The 13658-nt window shown below is 40.6% G+C and overlaps 1 protein-coding gene and 1 long non-coding RNA gene across 2 annotated transcripts; one reads left to right on the top strand and one right to left on the bottom strand.

Moving 5' to 3' along the window:
• The first annotated feature begins 4454 nt into the window (after positions 1 to 4454).
• On the top strand, positions 4455 to 9874 carry nceh1a (neutral cholesterol ester hydrolase 1a). Its single transcript, XM_032546613.1, has 5 exons — positions 4455 to 4699; positions 6130 to 6385; positions 6500 to 6569; positions 7480 to 7651; positions 7744 to 9874. The coding sequence occupies exons 1-5, from the start codon at positions 4559 to 4561 to the stop codon at positions 8362 to 8364; spliced, it is 1260 nt and encodes a 419-aa protein (XP_032402504.1). The 5' UTR covers positions 4455 to 4558; the 3' UTR covers positions 8365 to 9874.
• A 555-nt stretch (positions 9875 to 10429) lies between these two features.
• Positions 10430 to 13245, bottom strand: LOC116708678 (uncharacterized). Its single transcript, XR_004336734.1, has 2 exons — positions 13088 to 13245; positions 10430 to 11095 (listed from the first exon to the last, which is right to left on the bottom strand). It is a non-coding gene; the product is annotated as an uncharacterized LOC116708678 (long non-coding RNA).
• Positions 13246 to 13658: the final 413 nt, after the last annotated feature.

The raw sequence follows: 13658 nt of genomic DNA, 5'->3' as shown, positions 1-13658 counted from the left end.
TTGAACAAAGTAAGCAGCACTTGTTTGTGATGTTCCTGAATGTTTCGATACTCTATTATTATTATTATTATTATTATTATTATTATTATTATTATTATGCAGATTCGTTCTAAATACCCACAGGTGGGTGACTGCTGGAGAAATGTAGCAGCAAAACAGACAACTTGGAACCTAATATTCCAAGTTGGTTCAAGCTGTGTCCAAGCTGCTTTTGTCAGTTTTCTAAAAAAAAATGAAAATAAAAAAGCAGCTTCTTGACATAAGAGAGAAACATGAAATCTCTTATCTTGTTGTCTAATTTTATAGGTAGAGCTGTTTCAAGTTGGCTAAAAATATGATGACTGGCTTCCAGTCATTGCAAAAAAAAAAAAAAAAAAAAGTGTGACATGCTGTGTTCATTTATTATCTGACTGAAATATCATCATCTGGAATGGTGCTGAATATTAAAGCATTCCCGCCACTATTTGTCACATTGAAACCACAAGTTTCTTAATCATTATTGGAATTCAGTATGAATTGGTAGTGTGTACTCCATTATTGGAGTACACACTACCAATCCAAGGTTGTGTGTATTTGTAAAATTTAAGGAAATTAAGAATTTGAAAAAGTGTTTACAATATCTAAAGTGTGACATGCTTCTTTTTACTCTTTTGACCAAAAATAAAATTCTGTGCAACTAGTTTCTTTTCAAAAGTCAGCTCATTAGCCATCAGAGTGCAACAAAACCAGAACCAAACATAGAGAGGCAGCTTTCAGTTTCAGAAACCCCTGCCCCTGTGGTGGGCTAAAAGGCACTTAAGATTGTCTCCCTTTTCTTAGGGGCAACTCCCATTGATTGCATATGCATACAAGAAAAGGAAACACCTCATTAAGGAGCAGCTGACAAATAATTTTTTTATGTGCCCCCCATCTTCTAATGGCTCCCTGGACTACTCTCCATATCCAGCCCCCCCGTCACTGTATGCAGTGTATCATAGTGATGCGCTCGAGAGGGAAAATATTTTCTCATTATCCCTATGACACACTGTGATGATGCACAGTAAATCTTTGATTCATCCATCTGTCATCCCTGCAGCTGTATACACACAACAGCCGTCTGACTCCTATTGGGAACTGCCTGAAAATCTTTCTCTCTCAACGCACTTGAGGACATCCTTGATTTCACATCAGCCACATAATTTTTTGTGTGTGTGTTTGTGTAAATTATCCTCCCAGGAGTGTCTGCGCTGGAGTATATTTAGTTAGCTTGTAATTTCGCCCTCACAGAAGTCTGTTATAAAACCTAATTTGCATTCTGGTTGGGTCCCGTTTCCTCTTGGAGCGCCTTTAAAATCAGAATAGCAGATGCGGAGCGGAGCAGAGCAGAGCAGAGCAGCGCCCTGTAACTCTTGGAGGCATCTGAAAGCAGAGTCAGAGCAAAGGGGCCTTGCAGTGAGACGGGGACCGCCTGGAATGCAAAACCTCCGTTTCTGTCTCATGTGTTCAGTCAAATTCAGTGACCATAAGTGTAATTCCAGTCAGCGTCACAAGAGAGGGGCCCTGTCTCTGCCCTCCATACCGCAGACCGTGAGGAGATGCCAAGCCAACACACAGCAGGGAGGAGGGTGGCAGGAAAGGAAATATTTTAATGCACACATACCCCCCCCCCCAGTCTCACACGCACACACACACAGCTGCAGATACTCTAGAAAATGATCTATATCAAGTTTGCATTCCAAGCTTTGCTGCGGACACTGATTCAGAGTGGCTCGTTGAAAGCGGTAAAGTGTGGCGTTTGTGATATTTACGTGGCGCAGCACCGACCTGGTGAGGAATTTTAAACGTCGAGATGTTCTGCAAAAAAAAAAAAGGTTTGGAGTTTTATGCGTCACCAGTGTGACAATTAACAGAAGAGGTCACTGGAAAAAAGATGAACTAATTCTGCAGGATGTTCGGTTTCGTGATCATATCTTTCGCCGAACATCTGCTTCTCCATAATTCGAGTCATTCAGAACAAGAAATGGGATCGACTTGCATCAGAATCAGAATTTTAAAAATCACAAAAGCCATTTTTGCATTTCAGCGTTGAAGTGGTTTTAATTGTTCTGTTTCAGGGGAGCTAGGTGAGAATTCTTTACTTACTTTAACTTTTGTTCATTTATTTATGACTTTCTGACAGCTCCACTCTCCTTTCTCTACAGTCTACTACTCTAGCAAGGTCTGGAAGCCTAGCGGCTTTGTTTTGGAAAACCATCTCAACCCAGAGGGTCAGATCCTCATCCAGTGCCGTGCTTATTTTGACACGAGGCCCCCAGGGACTGGCCGCGGCCATCGTTGAGCCGTGGGAGAAAACGGGGGAGACAAATAGGACATGGAGACAGACAAATGACACTGAAACTCTTTTGCACTGTCCCCACTGTTATCTTCAGTAAAGCTCCCCTGCGCAGATCCATTTCTTTCTGGGACTGCAAAACAGATTTAGAACAAATTTTTGAAAACGAGCTGGTGAGTGTTACACCACGTTTTAATGAGGCTGTCATTCATCCTCCCTATCTGCGACATCCTTCGTTTAAATTCGGGCCAGGCGTCCTTTTAGTGCGACACTCGTTCTCCTTCGATGCTCATGTTTCCTGCGTCAGATTGTCACTGTGACCGATTTGCAGTAAAGAAAACTTACAAAGACAGTGTAATCCAACACTGGCTTATGAAAAACTAAACATAACAGAGTAACAGAGCTAACAGAGCCTGAAGTTTTATTGTTGTGCTACTGCAATCTCAATTGAATGCTGTCTTCAATCCTTTAATAGGAGCTTTAGGTTTTCAATAGGATGTTTCAGTCAGGACTAGGAAGCCATCTTGGTTTGCGTACATTTTTACACCGGAGATTCTAAATTTATTTCTGTTTTTCCTGCTGAATCTTTGTGCGCCATTTTAAACCTCTTACAACTAAATTCTGTTAAAGAGACTTGAACATCTTTCACTGAAGGCGACTCATTTTGAGCAGCTTTAGGCCTAACTCCAACCATTTCCAAATGATCCCCATTCATACGTGTGCATCCTTTTGACATACTAAAATCAATTTTGTTGTTCGTCAAGGTTTTGAAGAACTTTTTTTTTTTTTATCCTGATGCCTTTGCAGATAGAGTTCTTATGGGAGTTTCATTTTAGATCAAGTTCTCCATGTTATGGCTTTTCTTTACATTGGCTCCTGGCAAATTTTACAAGAAATTACTAACTATTAATTGCAACATAAACAGCTCTTAAATGGTCAATTTTATTTTATCCCTTTTCATCAATCAATTTTATAATTATTTTATTGTTATGTCGGCATGACTTTGCCTACTAAGCACTTTCGGTTTTTTCTTAAAGCACTCTAGAAAATAATGGTAAGTTGAATTTAAAAATAGTCATTTGATTTTTTTTAAAAAAATCATTCTAATCTTCACAAATTTATGACGAAGAGGTTAAGATTTATGTGTCCAATAGATTTTAATTTATACTAGTCACTGACGCATCTTCCTCACTTATCAAAATCAAATTTACATATTAGAAGTAACAAAGTTGTGCAGACAGAGCTGTGATACTTTCACATTAACCAACACTACTACTGTGTGATGAGGAACCAAACAAACTCAAATGATATTTAACACTGAAATAAAGGCTCAGCTCGTCGCTCACTTTGTCCTATCTGCAGCCCAACAGCCCCTCTCTGTGGTCAAAAATTATTTTACACTTTTTCATTTCTCACGTCTTTTTTCCAACAAACTTTTTTTTTTTTAAAAAAAACAATTGAATGACTAACAAAACAAACGAATGAAGTGCAGTATATAGAAGAACACAGCATCTACACGAATAAACAACCGTTGGTGTCAATGTGACAAATACTGTCTCTCTGAGTGTCTTTTGTTTGTGTTGATTTAACATTGGTTCACATCCTTAAGAAAAAAGAAGGGGTTTTAATTGAAAGACATGTAGCGGCAAATAAATAAATAAAATATAAATAATTAACTAAAACATTTGCATGGAAACACTCCTCAAAATATTGTTATTAATAATCATGCTAAACTCTTTCAAAAAAAAAACCCCAAAACAACTTCGTATGAAATTGAAGTGCCAAAAAAAATGCGTCAAAGTTTCTGGACGATCACGATCACTAAAATTACAAATAATATTTATGTCTCTTTTCAGTTTTATCGCATAACATAATGCTTTCATTACAAACATCCCAGAAACAAACGTGTTTCTACACTGTCTCTTCAAAGTAAAAGTCTCAACGATGCAGCGTTTTCTTAGTTATTGTCTTAACACGTAGTGTGCTGTAAATTACAGGACCGTCACTACGTGTTAAGACAATTACAAAAAAAAATGTATATATATTGCTTTATTTTATATGAATAATACATTTCAAAAACTTACCTGAACGTATTTTCTCCTGAAATAAACCCCTTCATGTGAAAGGCTTCGAGCGGAAGTACCTGTGCCTCCTCCAGCCCCAAACAAATGAAGTGTGTGGGGCTTACGTCTGGGTCCCAGCAGCCTGTGGGACACAGAGGACATTGACGCTGAGGGACAGAGCAAGATGGGACTGAAGGCGGTGGTTGTTACGGTGCTGCTGGCCGCAGCGCTCTCCTACTACATCTACACCCCGATGCCTGATGCCATCCAGGAGCCCTGGAAGCTGATGGCTGTGGATGCTGCGTTCAGGACCGGCATGAACCTGGTAAGAGAAGATGCGTTCCCTGCCTTCTGGGGCTGCAAGCAGAAATGTGAGGCTTCCATTCATTAACATATCTTGTCTCTATATTTTTTGTAATGCTTTATATAAATGGCATTACTTTTTTTTTTTTTTTTTTAAATGCTCAGCCACTGAACTTTTCCCTGGTATTGATAACGGTATCAGCTGCACTTTGACCTGAATGAGAGTAGGTATGAAGTTTTTCACTGTCTGACATTTTTTTGCTGCTAAATTGTGTTGCACAATTAAATTGTGCTTGTATGTTTTATTTAGTGCAACCTGTTTTCAGAGTGCATCTCTAATTAGTACACACTGGAGTGAATTTGTTCTAAGAAATGCAAAACTGATGCAGGAATAGTGCAATTGTGAACTGTAGCAATATTTGTCACAGTGCAAAGCTGCAGAGTCACTCTGACGGTGCCATGAGGAAAACGCTCCTGAACTTCACCTTTGCTCCATATTGGGAAGTTCACACTGTCCAGGCAGAGGAACATCGGGATTGCCTAACTAGTTGAGGTTAATGTGTTGCTTTCAAAGAAAAAGCAGAAGCGTTTAGTGTTGCACTTCACCTGGTGTCAATAAACGGGGCAAAAGTTAAGACTTTGGAGAGGAGATAAGAAGAGGAGATTGATTTATGTTGCGTTGGTAAATGTTTCAAAGTTCCTTAAACTTTTTCTGCATTTTTTTTTCAATCAACAGCAGCCAAATTCCAGCCATTTTCTTTCCTAGACAAACAGGAATTAGTGCATGATTAGGAAACTGACCATGCAAGGAAACCTAGTTATTTAATTTTTTTTAAAACAATGTACGTACGTGGATAACATGGATTGTTATTATGTGCTCAACCTTTTTTTTTTTTTTTACTGTGATACTGTGAAATAAAGTCTATCGCAAACAACTGCTCTGTTGCTAATTTGATTAATAGTTTGCAGGATTGTTGTGCTTTTATTTTAAGTGCTTTTGATGAGCAGAACATGAATGGTTCTTCCTATCTTAAATGCGGTGGAAGCAGCAAGACTGTACTTAGTTGTTTCGGGGGGTTTTTTCAGTTTTTTTTTTGTTTTGTGTTTTTCAAGTCAACCACAGCCGTGTTTTGTGAAGCCGTTGGACAGTGAAAGAGAGAGCATTTCCTTTTAAATAAAATAAAGCAAAGATCGCTGTTTATATCTTTCATGTTTAAGAATCAGTACCTCATGTACTGATTCTTAACTCGGCCCCTGCCAAAACAGGCGCCTTCTGGCATTCATGCAGGACGAGTATTGAGACAGTCTGTGTGGGACAGAGGGCAGACGGTACAGGACAACAGAGGTCACTGGGTCGGATGTCTTTTCCTGTTAATGGCCTCCGTCATCTGTGCTTTTCATTTAATCCATCTGAGATGGGGTTTTTTTTTTTGTGTGTCTCACTGTCTTCAGGCTGCTTTGAAATACCACCTGGGTATCGACCATTACATCACTTCATTCAGACGCACGATGGAGGGCTTCGACTCAACGATGGTGGCGCTCGTGGGCTCCAGGTCTCCTGCGGGGGTCGTCCCCGGCGTGAAGATCAGCGACATCACCTTCGCCGGCGTCCCCGTGAGGGTTTACGAGCCGCCAGCCGGAGGGGAGGGTCACCTGAGGAGAGGCCTGATGTATCTCCACGGAGGTGGCTGGGCCTTTGGCAGTGGCAGTGAGAATTTTTTTTATATATATATTTACAGCACCTTGGCTCCTTCAGCAATCGCCACAAATCAGTAAAAAAAAATATGCTTGACCTGGAAAATATTGTCCTCTCTTTTCTCAGAGATGGGTGCATACGATAAAGTGAGCCGCATGATTTCTGATGAGCTCAACACCGTGGTAGTCTCTGTTGAGTAAGTTTATCTCTTCTTCTGACTCTATACTGTGTACCTTGTAGGCGATGCACTGCAAGATCTCCAATTGGAGGTGCAGTGTGTTGCAAAAGCATCTAAATCCCTCGAACCTTTTCCCATTTTGCCTTGCTACAACAAAATGACAGTATTTTACTGGCAGAAAAAACTCAAAGAAGCACGTACTTGTGAAGGGGAAGAAAAATGACACATGCAAAATTGCCGAGGAGCAACAATGCGGCGGTTGGAATCAAATATTCTTCTGTTCAAGTGGCCCAGTCAAAGTCTAGACCAAAATCCAACTGAGAATCTGGGGTAAAGCTTGCCCTATGAACTCTTTAGCTATACTCTTTAGTGTTTCTCTGCCTCTGTCTTACCACCATCTGTAAGGTCCAACAATAGCATAGACATTATAATAAACATCTTAGCTTGTCATGGTAGTTCTTGGTACAAGATTTTTTTAAAAAACAACAATTATACCAGAGCTTAGCAATATCACTAAGCATACAATAAATTGTAACATAATACTCCTGCAGCATATTTGCAGCAGGCCATAATTAATAACTATGACAACCTGTCTGCTGAAAATCGACACTGACTTCCCCAAAAACAGCAGCGGCGTCCGTGGCTTGAAATCCAGGCATCATGTCTGGAGAAAAATCTCCACTGCTCACCGAACACCATACTTGGCTATCTTGTACGTTTAATTTTTTTTTAAGAAATTCACTAAAATATCAGAAGAAATGTTCTACTTTTTAGATATGGACCATCTTGTGTAGATTTCCAACATTAAAAGGAGAACAGGTAAAGGGTTATGAACTGTTTAGAAGCAGGTTTGTTGCGACAAAACCTCACTGTTATTCAGTGAGGTTCAGTGACGCTAACTCTTAGAACTTTCTCTGAACGTGTGTAGATATCGTCTGTTTCCAGAGGTCCTCTTTCCAGAGCCGTTTTTAGACTGTGTCGCTGCTGCCAAACACTTCTTATCTCCAGAGGTTCTGGACAAGTACGCCATCGACCCCGAGCGTGTTGCTGTGTCAGGAGACAGTGCTGGAGGAAATCTGGCGGCTGCCATAGCTCAGGAGGTACTCGCAGAACCCAGGATCTTGGATTCATGTGACAGCCCAGCTGCAAACTCAGATGAAATTCACATTTCTGAGTGTCTGTGTTTCTCCAGGTTGCTACAGATGACAGTCTGTCTGTGAAATTCAGTGTCCAGGCTTTGATTTACCCAGTGCTCCAGGCTCTGGATTTCAACACACCCTCCTACGTGCAGAACCGGAATATGGCCATCCTTCCTCGCCAAGTCATGGTCCAATTCTGGCTGCAGTACCTCGGCGCCGACATCTCCCTGCGGCCCCAGCTCATAGCGAACAACCACAGCGCCCTGCAACACTCGGCCCTCACCCCAGAGCTGAGGTCTCGACTGGACTGGACCTCGCTGCTTTCTCAGAAGTTCAAGAAAAGCTACAAGCCGGTCGTCGTGGAGAGAGACTCTCACGGGCTTCTGAAGAAGATACCGGGGTTGCTGGACACGCGATCGTCGCCTCTGCTGGCTGGACCGGAGGTGCTGGCCAAATGTCCTCGTACGTACATTTTAACATGCGAGTTCGACGTGCTGAGGGACGAAGGGCTGATGTACGCCCGGCGTTTGAAGGACGCCGGAGTGTCGGTAACCAGCGATTACTACGAGGACGGCTTCCACGGATGTCTGTCCTTCATCAGCTGGCCGTTGGACTTCGATGTGGGGAAGAGGGCACTGAGGAGCTACATGACCTGGCTGCAGAACAACTTGTAGCTTGAACGTTCGCACTCACGGAAGTCGAGAACAGATGTTTTCGTTTAAACTTTTTCCCATTTTCTCGAGACAGGGACTTAATTTCCCCAATGGTTTTCTCAAGATAAGCTAATCTCGAGAAAAACACACCTAATTTTTGCAAGATCGCAAGATGATTTGTGTGTGTGTGTGTGTGTGTATTAAACATGATTCCATCCCTCAAATGTATGCCACAACGGCGTGCATTTGAAGATAACTCATCTCGAGAAAACCACTGGCAAAAAGTATATGTGGAAAAAGGGTCGCTCTCAGCTACCGTATGCGTTTGCTCTTGCTGTGTAAAATTGGTCTTACCAAAGGGCTTGCACATTTTCTCTTTGTTCAAAAATGTACAATCCAAGCTCAGGGCCTGGAGATGAATGGAAATCCAAACTTTGTACAAGTGAAATTTGTAGTCTGCAGACTTTAGTCACCATCAGCAGTCCAACACTGTAACCAGCTAATTAAAGAATAAAGAACTTTTCCATAAATTAATCAGCTGTAAAACAAATAAGTGAATGAATTACTTTTAGATATTTGATGCCAAGCAGTATTTAAGATTAAGCCCTTTAAATGCCGTTTGTCTCAGAGTACTATGCAACATCTGATCTCCTACATTTGCAGCTATTGCCATTATCACCAAGTCTCAAATATGACCAAAACTTGACTTTATTATTCATATCTAAAGAAAAATTGAAAACATTGTTTACCTTGGCTGTAATCTGTGTCATTACTAGCTCTCTTTACGTAAACAATACTAAGTCTTCTTCAAGGCGAATTATCTTGACCCTCAACGATCACGAGCAGATTGCACTTTACCTTTTACGACGTGTATTGCACTTGGTTTGAATCGATTTGTGGTTTTTTTGATTGGCTAATCAGTGGCTTGCAATAATATCCACATACCTTGGACTTTTATGGCCCGCCTTCCACTGCGTCTTTTGTGGCTGTTTCTGCCAACCTTGCTCGTAAGATTTTTTTTTTTTCTTTTACAAAATAGTTACTGCACAGTGAACGTAGGTCTGGGCTTTGACTGGGCCATTATAACACACAAATATCTATTGAGCTAACCCATTCCCTTGTAGCTCAGGCTGGATGTTTAAGAGTTGTTGTTCCTTGGTCTTCATGGCGCCGAGTCCTTCACGCAACGACTGCACTTATAAATAAAATGACGCACATGTAACCTCTTTTTACAAATCAGTTGAGTTTTCAAGGCAACTGGTTGTCATGGATTTCATTTAGGGGTGCCAGATTAAAAAGGGTTAAAGACAACATGCCTTTCAGATTTTTATTTGATAGAAAAGATTTAAAAATCACATATTTTTACCCCCTTCTCACATGTATGTGCTGCTCTGTGTTGGATATAAAATGTGTCAAGGGTATGAATAGTTTTGCAAAGCACTGTAAGTGTCTAAAAAAAGAGACTACAGGGATTTTTGTCCATTGCAAACACTCCTGCAATTACCAAAGGTGCTTTAAGGTCTTTTTTTTTTTTTTTTTTAAAAGTGTTTCTCTAAGTGGAATAATTTCAATGTCTTTAAACAGTGTTGTATTTTTCCAAGTCTGAAATGAAGAAATGTCTCAGATTTTTGAGTAAGTAAATAAAACTTTTTAATCCGCATACATGAACGTGAATATTTTTTTGGAGGGGGGAGGAATCTGTGTGAAATGTTATGCAGCAAGCCTTCATCAATAGTCTGATATCAAGATTTTGGGGGTTTATATTACAAGTTTATGCTTCGTGTGTTTGGCTGGTTTTCAATAGCGAATGCTTGAATTAAAGGAATGAATAAATGAATGCTATTTATGTGGAGTTGTTTTGTTCAAATAATGAGTCCGTAAAAAAAAAAAGGAATACTTAATTTAAAAGAGAACGGAACAGCGCCCCCTGTTGGATATAAAGAAACCTACGCCTTCTACTTTATGTACCTCATTGGGTGATTCACGACTAAAAACGCAACCAAGCATGGAGTAGTATATTTTACATGTACTAGTGTGACAAAGTGTTTTGTTTTTTACTTAAATTCACTGATTATAAACTTTTACGTGTGGTTTTTTGTTTTTTTTACAAAAATATAAGAAACAGACAAAGAATTGTCTCAATTATCTCAACTCCTGTTATACCTATAGAAACCAGTCATCTGCTTTTACTAATAACATAATTGCACAATATTTGTTTGAATTTCCCGTGAACCAGAATTAATTGGGTTAAAATGAATAAACGTTATAACTCTTTCAAAGCAACTTTGCGTTGCTTCTTCCTGTTGGGCTGCTACTGATATACTGTCACTGATGTAATCACCTCTTTAACAATTATTGGCACACCCCGGTGCTCTGCTTTTCGGCTCTACTGTTTGTTTTGCCTGTGAGCAGCTGTTGAATTTAGGGAGATTCCACACTCAGAGGGACTCGGGGAGGGGAAGCCTTTGGGGCAGAAAAAAAGAGAGGAGTGGAGGTCAGGAGGGGGTGGATGGAGCGTCCTTGATTGTCTTCGAGGTATTATAATCCGCTTTGGGGGGGGAAAAAAGCTGGTTCATTTTCTCAATTTTTCAAGCAGGCTGCAAATTTGCATTCAACTCTATTTTTGAGCCTTTTTTTTTTTTTTTAAACAGACTCGTTGTGTCGAGTCAGGAAAATCAGGACAAAGTACTACAGCTCCAGTCGCACAGGAAGTAGGCGGCCTCCAGTGCAACGTGAGGGTGAGGAAGTTCATCTAGGAACAAGGCAAAGAAGACAAAATGGGAAACTAAAGGAAAATGTACTCCAATAAACAACATCGCAAATAGTTAAATTACAGGAATAACAAACAAAATTAAATGTCTGAAAAGAAGCTAAACGCCTGTTACACATATAAAATTTGGACTAAAACTCTTAAAACTTGGTAATCCTGCTCTACTTGGTCCAATGGAGTTGGGGGAACATGCAAAGTTTTATAAGGGCCTCACAGCAGTTACGAACGTCTGGATTGGGGGGTCATGGTGAGCATCTGCACCTCGGAGCCGCCTGTTTATTAACCTGTGACTCAATCGCACAGCATCAGCATTAAGCATGTTGGATCTGTTGGTTTCCTATTACTCTGCCACACATCAAAGACATTGATCTGGCTACTGATGTTGCACTGCTGCTATTTTGAGCACAAACTCAAGCTTGTGCTGATATGTGCAAGTACTCACTCGAAATTTAAAGGAAGGAAGTCTGACCACAAAACTCCTTGATGAACCTGTCTTGCTGCCAGCCCGTCCAGGAAAAGAGCCAAACCACTTCTGATATCTCAGCTGTGTTTATTTCTCAAGCCGGAGTCCCCCCCCCCCCCCCCCCTTTTCTATAACTCTGATGTGTGCAAAGTTGAAATAAATGTACATTCTTACGCTCAGCAAGAACATGCCTCACAATAACATCGATTTGGAACAGATGAATGAAAATCCACATTCGGAGGCCTGTTTGCTGTAGGGACAGAAGACAGGCATGTCTCTCATCGTGTCATCTTCCATGCCCGAGGCTAGAAAGCCTTCAAGTATCACTTTCCTCCCTCATTCTTTTGCTCTAGCAAGCCTGGGAACTGACTTGTTTCATGGAACTTGTTTCATGGATTTACCACCTCCTCTTCCGCTTTTTTAAAAAAATCCCCGATAAGTGAAGACAACAAGCTTCTCTGTGTTTGTTCGACTTATCAAAGTAAAGCAGATTAGTCACCCATCTACACCTGTCTGGGCTACCTCGGCATCTATGTAGAGCCGTGCGCTGCACCGTTGTGACTGCATGAGCACGACTGACGCTTGCATGCTGATGCGAGAGCATTTTAGACGCTTCCCCGCAAGTTTTGATTGTTTTTAGTGGGCCGTCCGCATCCAGGAGCTCCGTGCACTCTCTGAGCTCCACTCCCACTTCCCCGCTCCAACAATGGGGAAGAGGCTAGAGGTGAAGGAATGAAAGCTCAGGAATCACTCAAGGTTAAGCAGCGCACAGCGAATGGTTCCCATGTGACGAGCTCAACCCAGGGCTGAACCGAAGTCATAACAATCGCAGGTCGCTCGGCTCCGACCAGTTAAATTGCCTCACAATGGCTGGATACAATAGAAAGGGGAATTTGCTTTTCTTCCATTTTGAATTTAGATGCTTTTGAACGGTTATACGAGCTGGATCAATGCCACAAAAGTCACACGGTTGCACAAAAAAGGTCTAAAATATGCATTGGGTCATTCATTAAAAAAATAATAATAATAATAATAATTGTGCATTACATTGATAATGTTATGTTAGAACGAAGGCAGCTAATGTAGTAAAATGTCATAAATTAGACTTTTTCCACAAATATGCACAGATTTCCGCAGGACGCCTTCAGATCAAAGCGAGTTATTCCGAAGAGACGATGTTCCTGAAAACGTTTTAACCGTGCAGTGTTTATGAACTGTTAGGATCAAAACTGTTAACACATTTTAAAGTCATTCTTATGGTGCCGGATCTTTTAAGCTTTTAAAAATGAATGTGCTTTCAGGATCGCGTCTCCTTATTTATGACTTTAATAAATAAAATGTTGTCATTTACTTTAGACTTTAAGTTAGACCAGATAGATAGATAGATAGATAGATAGATAGATAGATAGATAGATAGATAGATAGATAGATAGATAGATAGATAGATAGATAGATAGATAGATTCAAAGGAAAAAGTTCATTTCAGTCTGAGGAGGACAACGCCTACTTACGAATCACAAGGTGTTGACTTCAGCTGGAGTCAGTACTTTAGGAGCCAGCACACACAGGCCCATGCAGGAAATGGGCTGCAACTGTTCCCTTCTTTTTGTTAAGCCAACCCTACAACAGAGACAACCAGATTGATTTTGATGTCTGCATAGTCTGTGATCATTTGGGGAGCTATGTCATCTCTTGATTGCTGGCCCAGTGTTTTGTTGTTTGTTTTTTTTCTAATCTAAAGTCAGCTCGCACGTGTGGCAAAAATTTTTTTAGAAGAGCAACTCGCTTTGGTATCACTGTACTTAACCGGCCGGTGAACTAACCTGACCTAAACCCTAAAAAGAATCAGAGACTGATCACCTCCATGCCACGCTGCATTGATGCAGTAAATTATGCATAAAGAGCCCCAACTAATGAAACATACTAATATATGGTCATACTTTTCAGAAAGCTCACAATGTTATTTTAAAAACCCTTCTTATTATTCATTTTTCGAACTGAATTACAAAAATAAATTGTGTACCTATTATTTTTGTAATAGGCACACAATTACACCGACCCCTCATCGATCACACCTGGGAC

This window comes from Xiphophorus hellerii, chromosome 19, assembly GCF_003331165.1.
Source record: "Xiphophorus hellerii strain 12219 chromosome 19, Xiphophorus_hellerii-4.1, whole genome shotgun sequence".
Taxonomy (NCBI): Eukaryota; Metazoa; Chordata; class Actinopteri; order Cyprinodontiformes; family Poeciliidae; genus Xiphophorus; species Xiphophorus hellerii.
This window is presented reverse-complemented; position numbering and strand designations above follow the sequence as displayed.